The sequence below is a fragment of the Lemur catta genome, chromosome 11, assembly GCF_020740605.2.
Source record: "Lemur catta isolate mLemCat1 chromosome 11, mLemCat1.pri, whole genome shotgun sequence".
NCBI classification, from domain to species: domain Eukaryota; kingdom Metazoa; phylum Chordata; class Mammalia; order Primates; family Lemuridae; genus Lemur; species Lemur catta.
In genome coordinates this window covers 24342838-24369754 of record NC_059138.1, presented here as the reverse complement: position 1 = coordinate 24369754, position 26917 = coordinate 24342838, and the positions used below count along the sequence as shown (strand labels likewise).

Here is a 26917-nt window from a genome sequence, read left to right as displayed (position 1 = left end):
CTCCTCGAGGTCACCAAGGTTTCTGGCCTGCTTAGCCCTGAGAGATAGATGCCAGGCCAGTTTTCCTGAGAGGGCTTTGTAAGCTTTGGCTCTATAAACTCCATCTCAGTTCTCTTTTGTTGTTGTTGTGGGTGGTGAGAACACTTAAGATCTACCCACTTTGCAAATTTCAAGTATACAATACAATATTGTTGCATTGTTGTCCATTAGATTTCTGGAATTTATTTAACCCCTTGACCAACATCTCCCTATAGTCCCCTCACCCAGCCCTTGGCAATCACCATTCTACTCTCTGTTTCTATAAGTTCAAGTTTTTTATATTCCACATATAAGTGAGATCTTGCAATATTTGTCTTTCTGTATCTGGCTTATTTAATTTAGCATAGTTGTACACTTTAAATATATACAATTTTTCATTGAAAACTATACTGTATTAAAGTTGGGGTAAAATGTCAATCTTAATTCCTCAAAAGTGATTAGTCACATCTCTACTCTTTTCTATTCCATAGGTTTATATTCCCCTAGAAATCCATGAACTTGTCACCAAAAGCTCCTTCCTAAACTTTTGTGAGTGTAGTTTTCAAAAGCTAACAAGCATCTTCCTACATGTCTGTCATAATTGAATCTGAGTTGGAAATCAATAGCAGAGAGTAAAAATTTCTACTTTTGTAATATGAAACTAGAAATCAACAAAACTGGTATGACAGGTTCTATGATGAGTATATTTACATAGAAATTAAGCATCACTCAGTGGAGCCCCAAAATTGAAAGTGAATTTGGCAAAAATATATCTATGACCTATAGAGCAAACACAAGGTTAATCTATTCTTTGGCTAATTCTTAGAGTAGTGTATATTTGATCATTCAATTATTCATTCATTAAGTAAATACTTACTGAATTCTCTTTACATGCCAGGTATTATGCTTAGTGTCCATAGAGACCATTTTGCCTTTTGTATCTTTTCTAAAATGTTGAGTTATATCTCTTTGAGGCAACATAAAAGTAGCATTTGTTTTCTGGACTGAGATTGTTTGTATGTGTGTGTGTTTTAAATTTATCACCAGAATGTATTGTACTGTTAAAGAAGATGCTATTTAAACTGATTGGATTCTCCACAACATCCATAGAATTCCTTTCTAGTAGAAAAGGCAAAAACCATAAGAGGGAATTGCTGTAACTTATTCTTTGTAAGTAAAAGTTACCTGTGACTGTGGGCTGGAATCCAATTCTGATAGAGAGTTATACCTCTCTCTCTGAAATATCTAGGGGGCTAGTTGACTCTGATGCTGAAACCAGCCTAGTGAAACCATTTATCTGATTTGCCACTTTGTGCTACAGAATTCTAAAAAAAATAACTGTTTAGCCACCAAATAAAAAAGCAAAGTTATAACAAAATTTTATGTGTATTGATTTCACTATATCTTTAAAATTACATAAGTAATCAAAGTACAGAAAAATGAGAATTAGCATTGTTTTGAATATAACAACTGTATTTTCTTAACAATCTCAAAAAATGAAAATGTACTTTAACTCTTGCTCTTCTTCTGATAGGATATATATTGATGATTCTTCTCGGGGACCTCCAGTGATGAGCTCAGCTGAGGAACCATAGCAGTTTCAAGGTAAAAGAAAAATTCCTCAGGGAATCAATGTCCCCCATTCCATGCAGCAAAAACCTGCACCTCCTTCAGAACCCCTGGGTTTCTATTTGGGCTGACCTCGTATAAAACTGTAAAAAAAATTACTGTATTTCTTCTTTCTTATCATCTCCCATCAGATCTCAGCCTTAGACCCTCTGCCATGTTCCCAGCTTCCTGCCATCCTCAGTAACTATTCCAAGAGATCCTGGTTCTATACTGAGGGCCAGGATGATGCTATTGGTATTGTAAAAGGGACACAGGAAGATGGAACAATAAGCCCTAAAGAACAGAATCTCTTACTGATGTAACAGAATGACACTGATGTGACAGGTGCTGGGGGCAGTGTGGGATATTTGGGGACACAGAGCCCGTCCTTGCACCATGGAAGCAACTGTCCACTCAGCATACTCTTAAGGCCAGCCCTGTTTAGGACCCCATGGAGATGGTTTCAACTTTGTTGTATGCCCAAGACAGAGTGTAAGAGGAGGTGGGGCAAACAGACTTGTATGTAATTGGGATTAAGCCAACTAAATAGGTCATGGGGAACAAAGTTATATTCACCCTTGTTCAGGGAAAAGGAGAACCTTGGTTCCATTCTGTGGGAGCTGCCATGTTTCAAAGGAAGCTCTGAGGATTGTCTCAAACATATCGACTACCTTAACAGTAAGGCATTAGCATGGATCATAGATTGAAGGTAGTTTAATCTGATGCAAGGAGGTGCCATGTACTCGTGTTCACTCCTCCATCATACCTTGCAACATCGTACTAACCTCCTGACCACTTCAGTCAGGCACCAACTGGTATGTTGATCCTGTTTTTTGGACAGTAATGTTTAGACTCCAAGACAAAAAGTACAGGATTGAAGGCAAGCTTTCACCTCAGACCACCCTAAGCAACATAAAGCCTTATTGAATGGAGAAAAAGAGAAAGATTTATGTGTCCCTGGAAGCTATTTTTTATTTTTGGAAGTTATTGTCATCAAGAGCTGGCTGTTAAGAGCAAGATCAAAGTGTTTTCTTTTAAAGGCAACTGACTGTGGGATGTTTTCCAATAACTTCTAAAAGACCTTAAAAGTGAAGGTACTCCCGGCTCTGTCCAGACTCTACTTACTAGCTCTGTAATGTTGGGTGGGTCTTTTAACCTCTTGAAGCCTCAGTTTCCACTTATGCACAATGAATCTATGATACCTACAACATAGAACTGGAGTGAGCATTTAAAACAAGGTAGTGCCTACAAAATGCTTTGCACAGTGCTTAAAACAAAGCAAGCACTTGATAATTTGTGATTATTATTATTATCACCATTTTCATTATTGCCAAATATATTCTAAAATTTACATTACCACTGAACTTTCTCTTTTCCAACTATCTAAATCTAGGATTTAATTTAGCCTATCTGTAAACTAAACTAATAATTATTGATATCTGAGGAATATATTTGGCATTTAGCATTTAGAAATCCTTCATTTAGTGGTTCTTTACCAGGGGAACAGGAAAGGACTTCTGAGGATCAATGAGTTCCCTAAAATTATATGCAAAATTTTAAGTGGGCATGTCTTCTTCTGGAGAGAGAATCCATAGCCTTCATTGGATGTGTTCCTGACCCTAAGCAAGGCTAACCAGAGCTTTAAATCTTCATTTAAAGGTTAATTGTACCATATATTTGCCCCAATTATTTTATAAATCAGCTACTTATGGAGAACAAATGATCTCACTAGTGGGCTTCTCCAGAATAATTTTTAATAATTAATAATTATTAAGAAAGAGTCAATTAATTTCTCTAGACTGAGAAGTGGCATGCCTGTAAACAGGTCTTAAAGAATGTGAAAATATTATCTGGCCTTCTCTCACACTTCTGTGTGATACTTTATTTCAATAATTTCCAATACACTGTTGCTGGCCCTCAGTTAGGATTCAGTCCTAGTCATTTTAAATTTGAAGTATAGATGAATAACTTTCCTCTTGCCTTTCTCATTGCATCTTGATGCCTCTAAGTCCATTCCTAGAATGCTCCTTTGATTGTCTGACTGACACCTTGGTTCACCAACACACAGATCTTCACTTCATCCCAAGCTTTTGGTAAAAGACTGGAGACAGCCTATGTCAGGTTGGAGTTTGTCCACATAGTAACAGTTTTCCCACCATTTCTACCCTGCTGTCAGGTACAAAACAGTTAAGAATTTAGATAACTTTCTTCCTGATAGCAATTAAAAGGACATTTTAAAAAATAAAAAATTTTTTATGGACCAACTCAGTTCTCCAAGGAGCCTATGGTATGTCATGTACTGGGAGCCCAAATTTCAAACAAGATTAGATTTAAGCCAGTGATTTAAATAGGTGAGAGGCTCTGTATCCCATTACTAATCCCAGAACCATGCAATCCCCCATCACCATGGAAATATCAGCAAGAAAGGCAACAGGCAATGCCACAGGTTTAACTTTGTCATCTAGTTATGCTGGCTGAAGGACTCAGTCCTTCGCCACTAGAAATGAGTCAACAACTTTTTTCCAGTGACCACTGAGAGCAGCCATTTGCTATAATTGGCTAGGAGTAGAAATGGAGGGGAAAGATATAAAGGAAAAAGAAAGTGATTTTTTTTTCTCAGAAAACTAATTGTCCAAGCAAGAAAACAAAAATATGTGAAGAACTTGTAAAGCAAACATAGAATGAGTGAGTATAAATCCAGATGTTAGAAAAATATTACAGAGGAGGAGATACTTACAGATAAAGAAGGCTGGAGAGGAACTGGAGACTGTAGGAAGGCCTTCTACTGGAGAAACGTCTGCAGCTGGGCGTGAGGCAGTGTGGGCTGTGGGTGTGGAACAGCTGGGAAGTCCTCGTGAATGAAGAGGAGTAAGATGGAAAAGCACAGAAGAGAAAAAAATGAAACAATCACATTTGTTCAGGTGGAAAAAAGACTACACACTGAGGGAAATGGAGAACAGAGCAGAGCCTGGATTATGTTTCATTGGTCATTTATTAACTCATTCATGCACTCATTCAACTCGTATTTGGAACCCACGAACCATGAGATGATGCTTTTCTAGGCACTGAAGTTACAGACTAATTCCCTGCTCTTATTTAGTTACATTCTAAGGGTAGGAGATAGACAATGAACCAATAAATAATAAATTAAAAGTAAAATACCATTTGGATTTATTTGGTAAATAAGATCCCTAGGGCTCACATCAGCCTTTTGAGAAGATTGAGATATCACAGTGTGGGGGAGCATGCTTAGTGGAGCATTTTACTATCTCGTGTGTGGTCTCTAAACATTGTCACTATTCTATCCCTTCTGTTCTGAGGTGATAGTAAGGCCACTGCTATGGAACAATGAACAATAAAATCATAATGATGCCACTGAGTTCATGTGCAGTCTGTCCACAGGTCAGGGACCTTGGCTATTAGCATGTACAGAACTGTCTTCAGAGTTTCAGATTAACTTTGGAGAACGAGAAGAGGTAAAGCTGTGTTTTGTAAATTGCCTACAGAACACTGCTTTGTTTTTCTTCCCTTGAGGAGACATCCTACAATGCAAAATTTCATATACAGAAAATATTTTGGCTTGAAAATAACACTAATCAAAAATAATTCAATATTAGTTGGTCAACTCAGCTGTAGAACTGTTTTGATTTCTGCACTTTGCTAAATTTTCTCTCTATAGAAGACAAAGCAATTGATCCAATAGTAAAGGGAGATATTCACTCTTCTAACTGGATATTTGGAAGAAATAATCAGTAAGGAATAATCTACATTTTTTAGTATTATATTCAGGAGAGAAGGGCCAGTCAAGAACTGTGGCTCGTGATTGAACTGGGAAAGGGAATGAATGGAGAATCTACAGGAGGGCTGGTCTCTGGATAGAGTTCAGATGGCCTTTATCTTCAAAGGATGCTCCGAGATAAGTCATATCTTACAATTGATCATTGCTGGTTTGTAAAGAATATAAAAGGATCACTGTTCTACATTACTGCCACCATCTCACTTCTCCTCTTTGAGTTGAGTTTTAAGCTTCTAAGGTACTACATACAACAGTGTCACAGAAACCTGATAGACCAAAATTAGTGTAAATAAGAAGCTCTGAAAAAATTGAATTCTTATAATCCCAACTGCAGCCATTACTGAAAGGAAAGCCAAAAGTTAGAAAGTGCTGGAAGGCTGAGATGGGAGGATCACTTGGAGCCATAAATTCAAGACCAATCTGGGAAACATAGTGAAATCCCATCTCTACAAAAAAAATTAAAAAATTAGTCAGGCAAGCGGTGTGTGCCTACAGTCCCAGCTACTCGGGAGGCTGAGGCAGGAGGATCACAGAGCTCAGGAATTTGAGGCTGCAGTGAGCTATGATCACACCACTGTACTCCAGCCTGGGCAAGAGTGCAAGACCCTGTCTCAGGAGAAAAAAAAGTTAAAGTGCAGTACAGACACCTAAAGTGTAGGTAATTAAATGTTTCAGCAGTCAAACCATTTAAGTTAACAAAAGGCACCTCATATATAATGTGGATTAAAATGTTAACTGCATTCATATTTGTTAAATAGGGAAAGGAAAATGCATTTTAGTTTTTAATTTTGCATTTTTCATGTTAACTCTGTTCTGTTCGGTGTCATTTGCTGATAATAAGAAATTGCCTCTTTCAAAATTGTATATCGACATGGACACTAATGATGACCCTGATGAAGACCATCTTACAAGTTATGATATTCAGCTCAGTATCCAAGAATCCATTGAAGCCAGCAAGACTGTATTTTATCCTGAAAGGTAGTATTCAAATTGACTGTCCTCTCCCAAATTTCTCTATGGCATTCATTTCATTATAAGATAAAATGAATGCTGTTTCCTAAATCCTTCCCTAGGAAAATGTTTATCTTTCTTTTCTGGCACGGGATCTAATGGTTTGACAAGGACCACTGTGCATAGGTTTTAGCAATCTGATCTTCCATAAATCTCACCTCATGTGGAAAACAGAAATAAACTAGCTGGGAAATTCCTAGTTGAATTTTGGTGTATAGGATTGCTTATTTTCTAAATTAATATGGAGTCAAAATGACAATAAGTAGTTTGAATAAATTTGCAAGTACAGTTTATGCAACCAGTGTATAGATACGTAACAGAGGTCTATATATTCTAGAGCTTGTTCTGCTACTGACTCAGCTAACCTTTTATGAGTAACATATTACGTTTTTGCATCCTTAACATATGAAGAATAATGCTAACCCACTTACCTCATTAGTTCAATGAATAGGAGGAGAGCTGTGGGCTTTTGTTATATATGACAAAGTAATATATAAACCACCGTCACCTATGTAATTATCTACTATCCAAATGATAGGAATTAACAAATTAAAATGTGCATAAAATTGATGGATTATGTAGGTAGGAGTTATTGATTCTAAAACTGCAAAACTAAATTTCTGTCTTGAACAACACACATTATACTTCTGACAAAAATAAAGTTTAGTCTACCTTTACATTCTATTATAATATTTAGAATTTTGTATTATGAAATTTAGTAGTACTTTTGAATAGATTCAGTGTTTTACAAATTATTGCTTTTGAGCTTTTAAAAAATGAATATATTACACTTAAATTTCTGGTCTTTAAAATTTTTCCCTTATCTCCAATGGATTTTAGAACATTAAAGTTCCCTGGAAGGCTTTCACAACCCTAGAATGCTAGCAGATATTTCTGCTTAATAGAGTTTAATAAATTTGTTATGGAATTCCTTGCTTTTATTTAATAAAACATACACAGAAAATGTTCTTAGTTCCAAGGTATCATAAATATACTCTGTATGTGACTTCTAGACATTTATATTTTAAAAGTAGATAAAATGAGTATAAATTACAATTTGGGGTTCCTTGTAGTATACCACTGCTGGAAATATGACTTATTTTTATTTCTCTGGTAGATTTGTACCGCTAAGTGATCAAAACAGAAAACTTGTGGAGGCCATAAAACGAGGTAAATGGGTATATTGCCTACAGGGGGATGGATTGAGATTCCTCCTTGCAAAGACAGACATTTGTTATTAATCCGTGTATTTAATTTAGGTCACATTCTTGAGCTCCAGGAATGTGTGAAACATAAATTTGCATTGGATGAAGCTGATGATAAAGGATGGTTTCCATTGCATGAAGCTGTTGTTCAACCCATTCAACAAATACTTGAGATTGTTCTTGATGGTAAGAGGACATAAAACCCCCATGATCAAACCGAAGAAAGACTGTAGAAGCTATATGTGTTTTCAATGAACATAACAAGCAAAGAGAAAAAAGCAGAATAAATGATTAGTTGAAATTTGAAAAACGCAGTACCTCTGTTTTAAACTCAAAGTACAAAAATTAGCACATTTTGTGACACTTGGGGCTTATGCTTTTACCAAGGTGACACAGGTTAGTGAGAAGGTATGGTTATCCCAAAAGTTACAAAAAGTTTGTATGTGTCATAAATTAACTGATTCAAATATAAAGCCTTGTTTCTATTGGCTGGTGAGAATTCTACCACTGAACCACGTATGCACCATGCTTTTTTCTTTTGGAAGTCGGTTTTTAATTTTTCATCTTGAATGATCTCTTGAGTTAACGGTCTCCAAAAGAATATTATATAGTGCAGCAAGATATATTTATAATATTTCCCCTTATATTAATTTTTTCATAATGTAAGCAGTAACAAATGTGGTAAATCAACCCAGTGTTAAACATTAATAATAACTTTTATGTTCCAACAGCATTTTTCACATCTCAGCATCTTACAGAACACTTTGAGAGTGTCCTATCTTTCAACTTGCAATGTTGCACATTAGCCCTAGTTCGGAAGATAATGATACATACTTGATAATTAGCTATTTAGCCAGCCAGCTGGAAAAACTAGATAGCGAGACAGACAAAGATGATGGTAAGAATCATTTTGACACAATGACACCTTCATTCCCACACATTCTCATTCCCATACTCACAGGCTTCATGTGGCAATTTCAGATACAATTTAAATAATCATACAAAGAGTTGAGTGTTGTTTCACAATGTATTAAGAAATGAGAATCAGCAACCCATTTTCAAAAAGAAAAGCAGTTTGAAACATAGATGTTGGTTTTCTAGCTGTCAGTTTGATTAGTAAGTCCATATGCATCTTCTTATCCTCACCACCATTTGGTAAACTTTTAATCAAAGTCTTTCCTTTTTCATCAGTTGGCTTTGTTCGATCTGATGTATAGAATATTGGGTTATTCTGATTTATGTGATATCCTGTAAATAAATATTTTCAACTTTTCAACATGATGCTTTCACATCTTAGCATCCTATAAGACACTCTGGGAATTCAAGACCTGTGATGGAGAAACACCCTTGACTTTGGCAGTCAAAGCTGGTCTGGTGGAAAATGTGAGAACTTTACTGGAAAAGGGAGTGTGGCCCAACACCAAAAATGACAAAGGAGAGACACCTCTTCTCATTGGTAAATGACCTTTTTATTCCTAGAAATTTTATAGTTTGTAACAAATATGTAATAAGTATTTATTGGAAACCACTGTATATTGGCTAAAATTATGTGACCTCAATTGCCTAAGCCCCTCTGTAACCCTCATCTCATCTGTCCTATGATTTTGTTTTCCTATCCCACAAAGAGGTCAAATGTGAAAGATGACCACATTCACCAGCACCCAGTTATAGAGAGTGCAATTAGCCAGCAGGGATCTGAATTAGTTTTATGAAGCCAGAGATGTCAATTCTAAAGGGATATTCTCCAGGTAGGGTCCCCCCGCCCTTTGCAAGCGGGGTTCCGCGTGCAATAGGTGTCCAGAAAAAAGTGATAGAAAGGGATTCCACATCAGAATGATCAGGCCAAACTGGAAGGAAGTAGAGCCGACAGATTCTGAGCACACAGATGCAAAGCATGGCACTATGAGGCGGCTCCTACTGGCACAATAATGGAAGGATGGTAAATCTGAAGGTTCATTTATCAGCTTCTTCTGTGTCTTGTATGTCTGGCTACCTGTTAAACAATAAGCAATGGCAGATCTGTTTGTAAAAGCAGAGAGAGATGCAATCATGGGCCTACAGTTTCCTCATGTGTAAAATGGAAATACAACACCTACTGTGTAGAATTGTTATAAAAATTAGAGAAAATGCATATATAAAACCTTTCACACATGACACTCAGGAGAGGAGAGCTGTTGGGAAATTGTGTGTGTGTGGTGGGAGGAGGGGAGGAAGAGGAGGTGAGGACGTAAGACTATTCACCAGCAACCACAGAGAAAGGGCATAAAGCACCACAAGCTACAGTCATAGCTAGTTAAGCACCACCAACTGAGTCTATTCATAGAAGAATCGCTAAAAAATTTTTAAACAACCTGAATATTGTTAAGAAAACTTAAACAAGTCACCAACATTAGTAAAATATCTGCTTTAAATGGCATGGATCCAAGAACATCGGTGCAACGAACATTTATTGAGAAGTCATGTTAAGCCAGATGCTGCGCTAGACAGTTTGGATATAAAGACGAATGGATTAATCTTCCTCTTCTCATAGAGTCTAGAAGGAGAGTTGCATATGATTTAAATGGAGTATTAGTGTTACAAATGCTATTAGGAAATTCAAAGTAAATTAGGAGAATAAAAAAACCAGTGAATCTGTGAAGCTTTTAAAGAGCCTTGCTTTTGAGTTGAGACTTGAGGGATACAGAGGGGATCATTGGCAGACAGGGGAGGGAAGGCTGCTAGGCGATGTTCTGCCCCTCACACGACTCGACTTGGACTTGTTCAGTAAGAGTGTCATCACAGCATGTGGTCATCCTGGTCTGATTCCTTCCCTCTCATTCTTGCCCTTCCCAAACTCAGATTAGATCAGACAATCTAATCATTACAGTTAGAAGACAAATCTAACTAGAAGGCAAATCTACAGTTGGAGGCAAATCTTCTGTAACAAAAAACAAAAACAGACACACAAAGCAAACAAATAAATGAACTCTGACTTAAAGAGAAAGAAGTCATTTCTCTGTCACACATCATCCCAGAAGTGAGTGGCCCAGGGTAGTCAGGGTGGCTTTGCCGACATTACTCAATGCTTGCTCTAATGTCACCATTTCCCAGGCAGCATGAAGGAGAAAAGAGGAAGCCAGGAAGCCCTGAGAAAGTACCTCCAATTTAAAAAGGGGACCTGGATGTTGCACATAGCACTTCCATTCATATCCCATTAGTTCAGATTTTGTCACATAGCCACACCTAGGGGCAAGGGATGCTGGGATATTTAGTCTTTACCTGGATGTCCCGTGACCAGCTAACATCTGCCTGGAGGCTTTTAATGTTAAAAGGAAAAGAGGAAGCATTGATACTGAGGAAGAAATAGTACTCCCTGCATACATTTCAACTAGCCTTTATGTGACAATATCATGATGCTTTTCATAAATAACCAGAACCCTTTTCCTGAGCAGGCTCTACAGATGCTAAATGGAATATGCACCTGTGGGTTTCTTCACTACTATAAATATGATCTGTATTATTTTTTTAAAAGCCAGCATAGACCATGTAGTATTTGCAACAACATCTGTGTTATTTCTATAGGTGGCCTTTGGTTTCAGCAAAAAACATCTTTTCAGAATTGTACACCGCTTTACTTTGCAAATACACAGTTATTCTCCACTTGCTTTTCTCAATCCACTTATTTCTTAAAGGAAATTAAGTCATGATTATCATTCATTTGTTTTTGTTTTGCTTCATTTAAATTTTTCTTTCATAGGTAAGGCCCTCAAGAGAGAATTAAGCATTTACATGCATTTCAAAGTTCATTTAATTCTCTACTCTAGCAAGATCTAGAGTAGGAAAGGAACTTTTATCACTGAGTTACCAGAATAAAAATAGAATTAACATTTGGAAATAATATATTTTAAAAACCAAATGGTAATATCAAGAGAGGACAAAAGTCTTTGTAAAGGAAATATCCTGGAGGTGCTCCCTTACATCCTCATCATCCACACATCTGTAGGAGAGGGATTTTCTTGGGTTACCTTCTTCAGGATCTTTGTTGCAAAACCCACGCCAGGTCTTTTTAAGTTCTTTAGGAAAATGGATCATCCATGGCATGTCCTCAGTTTTGTTATGGGTTGCTTTGAAATTTGCTACTCACAGTTCCTTAAGTTGTAGAGGAGAGAGAAGAGAAAAAAGTATTGTCTCTTTTTTTCTGCACAATGTCATTTTTATTTTTCTTTGTCTGATGCTGGCATCTTTGTCTCTATTTATGGAATATCCTTAGATGGACAAAAAAAAAAATACTTTTGGTTTCTCCAGGGCCCTTCCCTATCAGCCATCTGCCCTTACCTAGGGTACTTTTTGATATATTACAGTCATGCTACACAGTTACTTGCTGAGTGGCGGATATCTAATTTGTGATGATCTGACACTTATTAAGGGGTTTTGCACTTGGACTCCCTCTCTACCCACCCCCTGGAGTTAGTATCACCTTTCTCCACTTGGATGGCCACAAGCTTATCCAGGCCAATGAAGTCCGGGCTAGAGAGAAGGCTCGGGGAACCGTCTGGCATGAAATTTCAGCCCCACAGCCCTCTGTTCCTGACAACCAACGCCATTTACTGATCAGTTCATTTTTCCTTCAGACAGTTACTTTCTCACACATCAATACACATCTTCTTCACTCCATCTCTTGTTTGAATCTTGTCAAGATATCTCAGAAAAATCTTTTTTTCTGTATATTTTATGAGTCAGAAAAACGTGCATAGCTGATAATAAATTACATGAACAAAAAATATGTATCAGAAAAAGAAAGAAAATGACAAATTTAAAATAAAAAGGAAAAGTACCTGCAAATTATACAGTGTTTGAAAGTACCTATAATCTGTGCAAAATTCACCATCTAATTTCCTAAACTCATCAAGCTATGCTTGGTCTTCTTTAAGTATTACTGTTGAAGATACAAGTTTTAAAATTTGAAAACTAAAGAATTAAAAAATTTCTGAAAAAATTCTAAAGAATTCTAATTTTGGAATTTTAAATTCTAGAGACTTAAAAATTATATATAATATGTATAAAGCATATACAAAATTTTATATATATTAAACTTCAGAAATTTTTAGTTATTTTACTTAATCAGTTATGTTACACCAATATTATGTCTTTTCATTCTTTCAGTCATTTATTGGTTAAGAATGTCTTCATGAGTTAGCTTTGGAGAAGTTTCCCACCATCTGCATTATTATTTCTATGGAAAATGCATTCTTGTTTCCAAAAAATTAAATTAAAAGTGAAGCTTTGATTTTTAAAAAATTATGTTAGGTTGAAGATGTCCCATATATGCTATTATTTTCATGAAAAAAAGACTAATGTTACTAATCAATATGTTCTCTGAGTCAGAGAAAAGGAAAACAGATCATGAGGGAAGAAGTTCATTATTTTAATACATTTTTTCTAATTATAAAAAACCTCAGTAGGAGCAAGAAGATAAATGAGGACACATTTCTTAGTTCATTTAGCTCGCTTGATGTGTGCTCTGCAGTAACACCAGCTAGGATGAGGTCATTCACTGTAATTTGAGCTGCCAGTAACAGATGGCGATTCAGACAGAGGCATTTGTCAACAGATTCTACTTTAGACAGTGAGCAGGAGAAAATGTGGAATCTCGCAGCAGTGGGGGCCTGCCTTCCTCCAAAGGAAGTAAGCAAGTTCGTCTTCATCCTCTTACTACACCATTGGGAGCCATTTTCCTTGCCTTGGCCTTAGAACCTTCTGCATTCTGCCTCCTAGTCGCCCTGGAATGTTCTATGTGGCCTCATATCTCCTCCTGCCTTTCCCAGCAAAGGCCCAGTCTTTGAGTCTCTCTTCAAATAGAAGACAGTATACACTTCTTCTCCAGACTGTAAATTCCATGAGTGAGAGCCCAATCTGTCTCTTATTCCCTGTTGTCCACAGTGCCCAGCACGGAGCCTTTCATTTAGCCAGCAGGTATTAACCGAGTGAATGCATGAATGAGTGAGTGGGGGACTGAGTGAATGTAACTGTATTTATCTCCATTTGCCGGGGGGTAGTACTCACTCTGATCTGTTCCCTATTAAGATTTTATTTATTCACAAGAAAAAAAAAAGTTTTACATCTTTCATAAGTATTTACAGCTAAATGGAGACAATCTCTTAATAATCCAAAAGGGAAAAAAACTTTTAACAGTGTAATTTGAGCTAGTAAAGACAGAGAGGGAGAGAGACATCTGATTTACTGAGCCTCTTAAATTGTACTATATTATCTTCCACTTCACCTGTTTAGAAAAGCTGACCTGCCTAGATGCTAAATAGTCCTATTGATAACCTCCCATTAAAAGTATAGGAAAGAGAAGTTCATGTAATACTTACTGCTATCTTTGGTGGAAGAAAAAACCTGTTTCTATGAAGGAAAGCTTGGTAAACATTATTTACACATGAGACTCCCAGATCCTAGGAGTGATAAAATGATATTAATAATAATTATTATTTACTAAGCTCCTATTATATACTGGGTACTGTACTAAGCATTTTATATACATTATTTAATTTGTACAACCCAACAGTAGATGTTATTTCCATTTTGTTAATGAAGAAATGAAAGTTTAGAAAGAGTAAACGTGGCATCCTTTTCTAGTGATGCACACTGTTTTCCATGAAACTCTTACCCCTCCTCCAGATGTTAAAGAAAAAAGAGTATTGTCTTGCACACGTTATACTCCACAAATGGAAATTTGGCTATGAGAAACAGAAGGCATTAGAGAAATACAATATTCTCTTGTAGAAGAAAAGATTATAACTAATATAAATTTTAATATTAAATTTGGTTATTAGTTTAATATCTCCTAAGGTATTTGTGTTAATATACTTACTGTTGGCTGTTCTTTTTTAAAAATAATTTTCAAGCTGTAAAAAAGGGTTCCTATGACATGGTATCTACTCTGATTAAACACAACCCCAGCCTTGACCAGCCGTGTGTCAAGCGATGGTCAGCAATGCATGAAGCAGCCAAGCAAGGCCGGAAAGATATCATAGCTCTGCTACTAAAACATGGAGGCAACGTCCACCTGAGAGATGGATTTGGAGTCACGCCGTTAGGTGTGGCTGCTGAGTATGGTCACTGTGATGTGTTGGAACATCTAATCCACAAAGGTATGTGAAAAGGAATTACACTTTCCTGACTTTTTGTCCTGCCTCTTGGACACTCCTTTCCTCCTTTCCTCACTGCATCCTCTTCCTCCCCTAAATGTACTGGGCATCAGACTTTCATACTCAGCCCCGTCAATAAGCCCCTATGCCACAACTCAGGTGAGCCCTATATGTTGTGGCCTACAGCTTTCTGTAGAAGCAGCCCAATTTTCACACAAGTGGCTCCCTAAGGCTTCTCCTAAACTGAATTTCTCCTCATTTGCTACTTATTGATATAATAATGTCTCTCAGCCAGGACTGAAAGGTTGGATTTACCTCTAATTTCTCCATCCCCTTCTTTCCTAAACCCAATCAGTTGCAAAATCCTATAGCATCTCTCTTGACCCCATTTTTGCAATCCATCTGCCATCATGGTCAGGTCCCTCACATCTTCCTTCCCTGGACCAGTACAAATATTTTCTAACCATTCTCTGGGTTTCCAGTCTCCCCATCAGAGAATCCATGCTACATACTGCAACTTGGTTCCTCTCCCTAAAGGACAGCTACAAGAGTGCGAACTATTCAGAAAATCCCTACGGCATCATCCTCAGTTGTTTTTCCAGGTTTATCATGCACTATGCCCATCTTGTATCCTACACTCCAGCCAAAATAGACTAGCAGTATTCCCAAACAAACCTGGCATTCCCTTTGTCTGGGTTTAGTTCAGGTCTTTGCCTTCATCTCTCCAGCACAATTCAAGGTCAATTGCTTGAGACACCTCTTTCCCTAATCCCTTCCTAATTTTCCACAACAGACTGTGACACTGCCCTCCTTTATATTCTCCAAAGATATAACTACAGAACTGCAGAACCAGCAGTTAAGAGACCTAAACTGGTTTGGGCCACCTACTCATTGTTAGACCCTAGCCTGGTTCACTCAACATCTGGTCCTCAGTTTTCTCATCTGCAAATAAAGGCTAGGACCACATAGTCCCCAAGGATCCTCTATAGGGAAAAGATGAATATTTTTGCACAAACTTTAATTATCAAATAAGCCCTGTGAAATAAGCTGTATTATTCCAATTTAGAGATGGGGCGACAGAGGTGCATAGAAGTAAATGGCCCAGTTCTCACAGTAAGCAGCAGAGCCATCATTCAAACACAGACCTCTGTCTCCTGCCTCCTGCCTCCTAGTCTTGACGTCATTTGAATGTCATACAGTTTGTGTTCTCTGATGACATTTTGTTTCATTTCCCCTCTAAGCGCCTTAAGAGAGTCAAACTTATGCATCTTATGGTCACACACAGTGTTTGTGTACAGAGGGTACTTGATAAATGTTTGTTGAATTGAAAGAGTGTTCCTTATTGTCTTGAAGTAAAAAAGTCTAATGCTCCCTTTTTCCGAAAGCATTTGCCGGTCATGAAAATTGACTTGTTCGTTTCTCTCATGTTTTTGTGACCCAGAGATTTTCTAATAAAGTGAAGCATGCTGCGTAACTGTCCGTTGAAAACACTGAGAACGTAGATGCTCTGAATTCTACACTTTTAAGTCCTAACTAGAAAGGAAAACAACAGGTTGTTTTTAAGGGGGCTATTTTAACAAGGCCAGTTATCATTGTGCCACGTGTTTTATGCTGCCAGGTGGTGATGTATTTGCTTTGGCAGATGATGGGGCATCAGTGCTGTTTGAGGCAGCAGGAGGTGGCAATCCCGACTGCATTTCCCTCCTGCTGGAATATGGAGGAAGTGGAAACGTACCTAACCGAGCAGGGCAGCTTCCTATACACCGAGCTGCCTACGAGGGACATTATCTGTGAGTGATAAATTACAGGGTGATCATTTTAAGTTAAAAATGCAAATTTGTATATACAGTATAATCACGTCTTTTTCTACATAATACCCTCCAAAAACCCAAAGAGAAATAGTCAAAATGTTCACAAGTTTTCCATTTAGATGCTTAGAACTTGTTTTATTTTCCTCCTTCTTTTCATATTCTTATACTTCCAAAAATGAATTTATAATAATTTTGCAAAGAAAAGAAATTCTCTTTTAAAAGGAATTAAGTTACGTGAGAATTCTGCACAAGCCAACCAAGAGTGCCTTTCTGTTAAAAAAAATTGTGTTCAGCAAAAAACTACAGAATTTCTAAAAATTTTGCTCTTGATAAAGGATTAAATTTGTAACAATCCTATCATTGTTACTACAATTATTTCTTAACACCTCCAGGATTTTATAATATAATGTCAAATATATTATGTCTAAATGTATTCTTCAATAGAAAAGTTTCATTATGAGTTTAGATTTCTTTACTCCATAGAAATGGTTGGATAGATTTTTAAATCACAAAATATGCCATAATGAACACATCAGTAGACGTTTAGAATCACTATAGTAAACTACCCACCATGAGAAGATGGTTGCAGTCAATTCTGTATATTTTATAAGTTGAAAAACTTTGAAGTAGTTAGGATATGTAGTTTTCAGTGGCCACATTGGCTAAGTGGCCAATGACGTATAATTGATGCTAAGTGACATGTTGTTAAAGTTTATCTGGATTTACTCCCAGTGTTCATAAATTCACACATGGTAGCTCTGAATTAGGCACAAGAGATCAAGTTATCCTTGCTTGTGGCTCTCATACATGTCTAGTTGGTTAGTCAAGTGTGAAATTTACAACGATTTATCACATGTACTTAGAAACATAAGCTGTTACCTCAATTGGACAGGTGTAAGGTTGATGGGATAATAAAAACTCTTCTTTTGGCTAATAATTCAATTGCAAGTTGTATGAAAGCAGACAGGATGTACACCGTCCATATTAAAAAAATAGATTGCTTAGGAATCAGTGAAAGAGGAATAATTAATGAGAAACCAAGAAGCCTAAATTCTAGACCACCTCCACATCTAACCGTGTGACCTTGGACAAGTCATTTTACTTCTCCAGACTTCATATTAACTTCAGTTAAATGAAGCATTTGGACTAAATTATATCCAAGGTCACTTCCACCTCTCACTTTCTATGATTCCATGATTCAAATGGTCAAGATTATGAAGCATTCTTCTATGGCATCAGAAAGGCTTACTTTTATATTTTTTATTAAATAGCGTTGGTTGCTTATGAAAATTGTATTGCTCAGAGAAGAATTGGAAAGCAGAGAGGGTTCCTGAGGAACCAAAGTTCTAGGACCATTCATATAAGATCCAGCATGTTTCCCAGGAATATTTAGAATAGGAAGATAAATCTAAATTAAACTAAATCACACTAAACTAAATGTTCATAATAGCTTGACGGACAAAGATTATTTCAGTATAAGGTTATCTAGTGAAATTAAGGGAAACTAAATAAATCGCCTTCACTTATTTAGTGAGGAAGCTGATTTTTTCAATTTCTTGGTATTCTTTATGCCATGTGGATATTTGACTTTTTTTTTTTTTTAGTGCACTGAAATATCTTATCCCAATAACATCCAAAAATGCAATTCAGAAAAGTGGGCTAACACCAATTCACTCAGCCGCAGATGGACAAAATGCACAGTGCCTAGAACTGCTCATTGAAAATGGTTTTGACGTCAATACCCTCCTTGCTGACCACATTTCCCAGAACTATGATGATGAGAGAAAGACTGCGCTATATTTTGCGGTTTCTAATAATGATATCCGCTGCACAGAAGTCCTTCTGGCCGCAGGTGCAGATCCAAACCTAGATCCCCTCAACTGCCTACTTGTGGCAGTGAGGGCCAATAATCATGAAATTGTCCGACTGCTTCTCTCCCACGGAGCTAATGTCAACTGTTACTTTATGCACGTGAATGACACTCGTTTCCCCAGTGTCATTCAGTATGCCCTAAATGACGAGGTAATGCTGAGGCTATTGCTTAATAATGGCTACCAAGTGGAGATGTGCTTTGACTGCATGCATGGGGACATCTTTGGAAACTCCTTTGTGTGGTCAGAGATAGAGGAAGAGGTACTGCCAGGATGGACATCTTGTGTGATAAGAGATAACCCGGTGAGTTACATCCTTTTCTGTTTCATATTGGGTCATCATCCTAACTCTTATAAGCTTTAATTCATTTAGGGATGTTACAAGAAAGGAAAAATCAACTGTAATTTTTAAATTGTCCTTATTCTTGAATTTTTGTTTACAGTGATATGGGGATGTAAGCATAAAGCTAGCCAAAAAAGATGTTTATTCTTCTTGAATTGGAAACTGAATGTAGAAGAACGTGAAAACGTATGCGATTAATCACTAATGCTTATTGGTGGAATATCAGGGCTAGGGGGAAAGAAGCATGATTCTTCTATGTTATGTTGACTACAACCACATCAGAGCCATGCATGTGTCTTCGGGGCTGACAGTTTCACAGAAACAAGCAAGCAATTTATTTTTCATTTTTGTTCATTATAAGGAGGGATCTTTTATTTTCTGTAAAAGATAAAGAATAATTTTTATAACAAAATTGAATGTTTACGTATATAGTATATTAAAGTACTACTAAATTAAATTTTATCAATTCTCTCAGTTTTGTGAGTTTATTACAGTTCCTTGGATGAAGCACCTGGTAGGCAGTGTTATTCGTATATTAATAGATTACATGGATCATGTCCCTCTGTGTGCGAAACTGAAGTCTGCGCTAGAAGTACAGAGAGAATGGCCAGAAATCCGCCAAATACTAGGTAAAAAACAACAGTTTTGCCTACAATTTTTTTTTATTGAAAATGTATGTGGGAGAAGTTTCTTAAGGTCTTCTTTAATACTTTTTCAGTGCTACTTTATTTTCAGAATTATCTGGGGTTGTTAAATCGTCTCTAACATTTTCTTTGTTGTAAAATTTTTTTTGTTGTTTTTCTTGATATTTTCCAACTCTTTAGTTGTATAATGAGTAATACTATATCTATATTAACATTCTGACTGGAATTCATTTTTTGAAAATTAACTTCTATAATATCATGCAATATGTAGTCTGCAATCTCCATGTGGGCAGGGATCTGTTTTGTTTCTTTTTATAACATATTCTCAAGGTTTAGCATAGTGCTTAGTAAGCAGTAACTACTCAATCAATACTTATGGAGTAAATGACTAAATGGAAGGGATTAGAATTATCCTTTTTGACTTGCTTTCTCTCAGGTCTTTATTGATATAATCTTACCATCAAAGATTTGTGTTTATAGACAGCCCATTGTGTATTCTCTAGAAGAAAGTTTAGTTATTGTGAAAATGAATCATATTATAAAGTCTGGGCGCAGTGGCTCATGCCTGTAATCCTAGCATTCTGAGAGGCCAAGGCAGGAGGATCACTCGAGGTCAGGAGTTCGAGACCAGCCTGAGCAAGAGTGAGACCACATCTCTACTAAAAAAATAGAAAGAAATTAGCTGGACAGCTAAAAATACATATAGAAATATATATATAGAGAAAAAAAAATTAGCCGGGCATGGTGGTTCATGCCTGTAGTCCCAGCTACTTGGGAGGCTGAGGCAAAAGGATTGCTTGAGCCCAGGAGTTTGAGGTTGCTGTAAGCTAGGCTGATGTCACGGCACTGTAGCCTGGGCAACAGAAGGAGACTCTGTCTCAAAAAAAAAAAAAAAAAAGAGCAACAGAAAAATATCCCAATCAAATCCTATATAGTTATTAAAGAAAAAATAGAAACAGGAACAGATTAATATCCCCACAATGAAAACATCAGAAAATCGCACTCTCAGAACAGATCAATATTGAAAACTTCTATTTCAAAAACAGCTAAACAGTATGAGAAAAATGATATATGACATGAAAGAACATGAGTCAAAATTAGAAAAATTCAGAAATAAGGTAACAGAACTGAAGAAAGAATTAGAAATAAAAAGAAAAAATTAATTTCAAATATGAAGCGTGAACTAGAATGAACACAAGAACTAATAACATCTGGATACCAGATAGCAAAGAAACTCTTAAATACTTCAAGAATCATGTCAAAAGAAGTCAGGAACCAATATAAAGAGAGTCCCACTGGCCAAAGATAGGACAATTTAAGTTTCAGAAAGGATAATTATTTCAATGAGTTGAAACCTATCCAATATGTTTAAATATATGATATTTTAAAAACTGGTCAGCTCCAGAGAACAGTAGAAGATCAACTTATTACCTTGAAAATTGGGATAAAAAGCAAGATTTAACTGTTTGTTCTGCCTTACCTATATGATTTGTGCTGTTAGTAACCAAAGAGTAAATGAGCAAAAACATCCTTAATAAAAATATTATAAATAACAAATGAAAAAGAAATTATATAATTAGATTCACCATTTTGTAGTTCCCACTTTGATGTAATATAATTATATCAAATCGTATTATTTGATATAATTAGATATCACCGTTTTGCAGTTTATCCCGAGTAAACTAAAGGATATAATTATTGAGCATCACCTGCTGCTAGTATCACATTATGCACCCCCAGTGAAAGGACACAGCAGCAGCTAAAGTTTGCCAGAGAAATCAAATCTGAGTCTGATCAAGTCCCTGGATCCAGCTATCAATTTGCAAAAAATAGAGAAGACAATGGAACTGCACCGTGAAAATGTAATCAGTAAAATTCAGGTTGTTGGAAACGACAGGGCATTTGGGTTCTTCAAAAATTAATTGAAAGGACAAGAAGAGGGTGCAGAGAAGAACCTTCAGATTAAAAAATATTTAAAGGATATAACAAAATTTTAAAAGAAATATTGTCAATACTATATAATGTAGGGATAGTGCACTTAGTGAAACTTTGAAGGAACTGATTACTATACAAGTTAAAAGGGTAGTTACTTGTGGTGGAAGGAAGGAGTGAAGATTGAGTGGATTGTGGAGGGAAATTCTAGGGTGTCTAGCAAAGTTCTATGTCATGACCTTGGTTGGACTTTGGAGGTAGCTAAAGATGTTCACCTAATCACTTATAATAACTTAGAAAACTATACATGTGTGTAGTTTCTCTATCTGTATTTTATTTTGCAATAAAAATATTAAAATAGTTTGGATATTATAACTAGGAAAAAACTCAAAGGCTTAGATAAATTAATTTTCCAAAGTTATAAACAGAAAAAGCAAGGATTTGAACCCTCGCCTGTCTTACTTAAAAACACAGACTCTTTCTATAATACCATAGTACTCCTGTCACAGAAAGAATAGATTTTGCTTCTAAATGGGAATAATTGTCCACATGTTTTTATTGCAAAAGAATCACTAATTCTAATGACTTTGGAAAGGCAATCCAAGTAAGACTGAAACCAGGGAGTTTTTGCTGTTTCAGTCACACATTATTGCAACCAGGCTCAAAGCCAGTTTATTGCTATGAGCACAGTTAACCACTGGATGTCAGGATTCCTCCAGGTACATGTATGACTGTATTTGTTAGGGAAAAAAAAATAAAATTATAATTTTTTTTAAAGATGGATTTTTTTTCCTACCTATTATGGTAATAATAGTGTTGCCTTAATTTTTGGAAAGCATTGTTTTAATTTTAAAAAAGATAATTTGAATGCTTATAATATCAAATGTAATAGAAATGTGATTACATTTATTATTAAATTGAATGATAGTTAACATTTATTTAATGGATACAATGTGCCAAGCATTTTTCTAATACTTTGATTTAATATGATTCAATTCGTTTACTCTTTAAAGAACACTGTGAGGTAGATACCATTAATGTTATCCACATTTCACAGATGAGAATACTATAATAAAATCACAGAGTTAAGTAACTTGCCCAAGGTCACACAAATACTAAGTGGCAGAGTTAGGACTGAGTCCAGAACCTACATCCCAAGCCTGTGTGCTATGCTGCCCTTTCATTAATTCATATTTCTGGTATAATATATTAATATATTATAGATCTATATAACATAATTATAGATCTATATAATATAGATTAAGAATTGAAAATAAAGATTAACAACAGATATTTAAATAACGTTAGTATAGTTTTTTGAAAATATAAAATGTTTAGACATCAGACACTGGAAACAAACCTCAGATTGAACCATGGATGCAATGGAATCACTTGCATCAGTGTTTCCTGGATAATTATTCATCAGAAAGATTTTTTTTTTTAGAAACAGGTTCTCAGTATATTGCACAGACTAGAGTGCAGCGGTTATTCGTAGGTATCATCATAGCACACTACAGCCTAGAACTCCTGGGCTCAAGTGATCCTCTTGCTTCAGCTTCCGTAGTGGCTGGGACTATAGGTGTGTGACACCATGCCTGGCTTCTATAATACTTAGTTCTAAAAAATGAACAGGTTATATGAGTATTTACTTTCTAAAATCAAGTCTATTCATTCACTTAACAAATTCTAGTTGAACACCTACTATGAGCCAAACTCCTCCTGGCACAGAGACTGGCTAAATCTCTGCCCTCATGGAGTTTACATTCTAGCGGAATGGTCTAAAATACTTAATTGCAGTATGAATTTCTCTTAAAATCATCACTTCCTAAAGTGCACATACATGTTTTTCAGGACACTATTCATGTTATTCTAAAACAATCTTAGAGATCAATCCACTAATATTTTTTTTTAATTTTTGCTTGTTTTCCCCTTTCATTTTAGAGAATCCTTGCTCATTAAAGCATTTGTGTCGGTTAAAAATTCGAAGACTTATGGGACTCCAAAGACTCTGCCAGCCAACCTTACTGGAGAAGCTTCCTCTACCACCAGCTATTCAAAGATACATATTATTTAAAGAGTATGATCTCTATGGACAAGAGCTAAACTTGCCATAACTTAAAATTAATATTTTAATATGTGGCTTTAAAAAATATTTTAAAATGTGATTCCCTCAAAGAATTTCTTGGAATCCTTTTGCATCCTTAAGTGTATTTAAGTCCACTGATGATTTTATAGGTGAATCGAATGTTCTTATGGGAACATCATGATTTATTTCTTTAAAGACCTTTATGTTTTTAAAGATAGCCAATATTTGGTTTTGAATTACTGCTGATTATCTTCATTTGCTACAAGTCTTCAAACTCTTATCAAGTGGCCCCCACAATGTCCATGACCAAGTCTCTATGTTTAAAAAGCAAATTAACCACTTTCTCAAACCCACATCTCTTTCCAGTTGCTGACCTATTTCCCCTGTCTTTCATGGCTCCACTGTGTAAAAGAGCTCCTCCTACCTGCAAGTTCACACACTGTGATCAGTGAGCATCCTTCAGTCCCCTGTCCAATGGATTCCTGCAGCACCTGACACTGTTGTCTGCTCCCTCCTTGAAATGGCACCTTTTCCCTTGGTTTTCACAGTACCTTGTTCTCTTGGCTCTCCTCCCACCTCTCTGGCCACTCCGTCTCAGGCTTTTTTCTACATCGCTCATCTCCTGTCAGTCCTTTCGTAATTTATCTTAAGCCCACTTCTCTTCTTACGCATTGTTCTCTGGGAAATTTCATCCACCTCCACAGTCTCAATCATTTTGCTGGTGACTACAAAATTTATATCCAAAGCTCAGCTCTTTCTCTCATGTGCTTGAGACCCATGCAGACAATTGGCCTGATGGACATTTGAACACAAAGACACCTCAAATTCAACATGTCCCCAAATGAACTCACTACCATCTTCCACAAAAAAGGCTTTCTCTTTTGCATTCTCTAGCTCAGTAGTTAGCACAATGATCAATTCAGTTTCCAAAGGAAAAAGCCTGGATTGTCAGCCTTGACCACTCCATTTTCCTCACCCAGTATAACAAATTGCCAAATCCTTTTATCTCCTGAAGTCACCTTCTTCTGCTCAGTGCCCCAGATTTGGCCCCAAGGCTGGCTATTGTCTCCTTTCTCTGGGATAATACAGTGCTGCTTGTCTGGCTTCCTGCCTCTGTCTCACCCTCTCCCATACACACTCTACACGCGGCATCTCAGAAGGGTCCTTTGCACACCTAGGTAGAGCCTCACTCCTCTGCTTCAGGTCATTCCCATTGCTCCTAGGTTAAAGTCCAAAGTTCTCTCCTGGCCCTTCATGATCTAACTCCTGCCTTCCTCTTTCACTTCCATCTCTTGATATCTCCCTTTCCTCCCTTCCCTTTAACTATATTAAACACCTTCTAAAAGTTTACTCTTTAAACAGTGATTCCCAGACTTTAAGATTTTATACACTGGTAGTTTTTGCTTTGTTAATTTTAAAAATAGGATCATCTATTTTTTTTTTAAAAAAAAATGCCATCTACTATCATCATCATTTCATAAAAGAGGGGCCATTTTAATGCCAGAAAATAAGGTAGTCATAAACTTAGTCATTAAAATTGATTGACTTTAGCTTTGAAAAGACTTACCTCACTGTCCTTATTCCCCCATTGATGGGCGAAAATTTCGCTATGGCTGGAAACCACTGCCATAGAATAGACCACGCTCTCTTACAACTCCCAGGGTCTTTGCACTTCCTTCTCCCTCCAGCTGAAACACTCCACTTTTTCTGCTCTTCTTCACCTGATCAACTCCCTCTTACCCTGCAGGTCTCAGCTGAGATATCACTTCCTCTAGGATGGGAGACCCAAGCGCAGAGCTTCTCCTGCAGTGTTATAAGTACCCATGTCCCCGTCTGTCTTCCTCACTAGACTGCTAGACTGTAAGCTCTGTGAGGGCAGGATCTGCACCTGTTCTATTTTCCAGTGCTTTTTCAGGGCCAAACACATTCCCTAGAGAATAAAGAGAGTTCAATAATTATTTGTTGAATATATTGAATGTTATATAAAACCCAGACAAAAATAATCGGTGACCTCACGGTAAAATAATAGTTTTGAATTTCTGAATTAGTTACGTGATCTTTGTAATGTAATTATTTAAATTCATTATTCTTAGATTTTAATAATGTATTTTTCTTGTATTTATTTTTATCTTAACAGTTACTATATTCTTTCAATGGTAATACTTCACTGGTTTGTACATTTTTCAAGTTGTGTTTAGCTTTAGTTACCTTTGAAAGATAAATAAGTATGGGGATAAAAACCTGTACAATTAGGGCTATAATTTTAACCTCCTATATACCCTAGAGGATATATTTTATATAAATTAAACTATAATGTATTTAATCTCACCTGTAATGTTTTGTGTAATTTTGATTTCTATTTTGCTCTCTTAATTGTGATTAAAATTTATTGTTACCTAAAAATAGTGCTCTAATAAATAAAAAATAATAGTGAAGATGTAAGTCTGCTGTATGATGCTTCAGTACACTAAAGCTTTGACTTTTTCTTTGACGTGTTTTTGTGTGAATATATTCAAGAAATATTTGGATAGAAAGAAATGACTTAACTGCACATGCTGTGGGTTTTAAAAGTGGTTCTTTTGGCATTTGTGAAGCAGGAGAAAAAAATGTGTCTTATGAAACCGAAGCAATTGCTACATCCAAAACAGATTTCGTCTTTTGCTCACCACATTTTGGACTTTACTAGCAGTGTTTTTATCCTTTTGTTTTGTTTTGTTTTGAGACAGAGTCTTGCTCTGTCTATCTGGGTAGAGTATAGTGCTGTCATGGTAGCTACGGGCCTGTGCCACCACACCCCGCTAATTTCTGTATTTTCAGTAGAGACGGGGTCTCACTCTTGCTCAGGCTGGTCTTGAACTCCTGAGCTCAAGCAATCCTCCCCCCTCTGCCTCTCAGGGTGCTAGGATTACAGGCATGAGCCACCGCGCCTGGCCTCTAGCAGTGTTTTTATTTTTGAGAGGGCTGGATGGAAAGAGGAATTAGTTTCTATCTCATTAGGACTCTGTTTCTGCTAGAGTGTGTCACTTTATCTGGGAGAGGGTAACAGCTGCACCTCCCCAGTGAGCCTTAGGAGAAGCCAAACATTCTACCGTGGTGCCTGTTTAACCACTGTGGAATCGATGTGGTAGGGTTTGGATGCCATCTTCCCATGCTGCCAAGATGTCTGTGGCTGTTTCAGTCGCTGTGTTTTGTTTTGTATCACACACAGACTCTGGGTGGAAAAAAACAGATCTGAACTCTTGTTTGAGTGTGGTTTTTTCTGTTTTGTTTTTTTCTGTTTAGTTTTTCTGTAGGTCACCATTCAATAGGATCTCCATTTCTGGCTAAAAATAATTTCAAGAGGGACATTGAAAGCAAGCCTCCTGAAGAATATCATTTAATCATTTTTAATTAGTCACAGGACACATTTCCAGGCAATACAGTGACAGTGCTGAAGATGTGAAAACGATTATATAATACTCA

At 36.6% G+C, this 26917-nt stretch overlaps 1 protein-coding gene across 1 annotated transcript; it reads left to right on the top strand.

The window, feature by feature from the left end:
• The first annotated feature begins 1554 nt into the window (after window positions 1-1554).
• On the top strand, window positions 1555-25853 carry ASB15 (ankyrin repeat and SOCS box containing 15). Its single transcript, XM_045564916.1, has 10 exons — window positions 1555-1623; window positions 6264-6400; window positions 7551-7603; window positions 7693-7824; window positions 8936-9094; window positions 14526-14771; window positions 16387-16558; window positions 18184-18754; window positions 19269-19422; window positions 23311-25853. Exons 2-10 carry the CDS (start codon window positions 6294-6296, stop codon window positions 23481-23483), a joined length of 1767 nt encoding a protein of 588 aa, XP_045420872.1. The 5' UTR covers window positions 1555-1623; window positions 6264-6293; the 3' UTR covers window positions 23484-25853.
• Window positions 25854-26917: the final 1064 nt, after the last annotated feature.

Coding starts and splice junctions, on each gene's coding strand:
- ASB15 (XM_045564916.1), top strand. CDS start 6,294: ATGGACACTAATGATGACCCTGATGAAGACCATCTTACAAGTTATGAT. Junction 7,604..7,692: donor TGTGGAGGCCATAAAACGAG/GTAAATGGGTAT, acceptor TATTTAATTTAG/GTCACATTCTTGAGCTCCAG. Junction 14,772..16,386: donor GGAACATCTAATCCACAAAG/GTATGTGAAAAG, acceptor TTATGCTGCCAG/GTGGTGATGTATTTGCTTTG.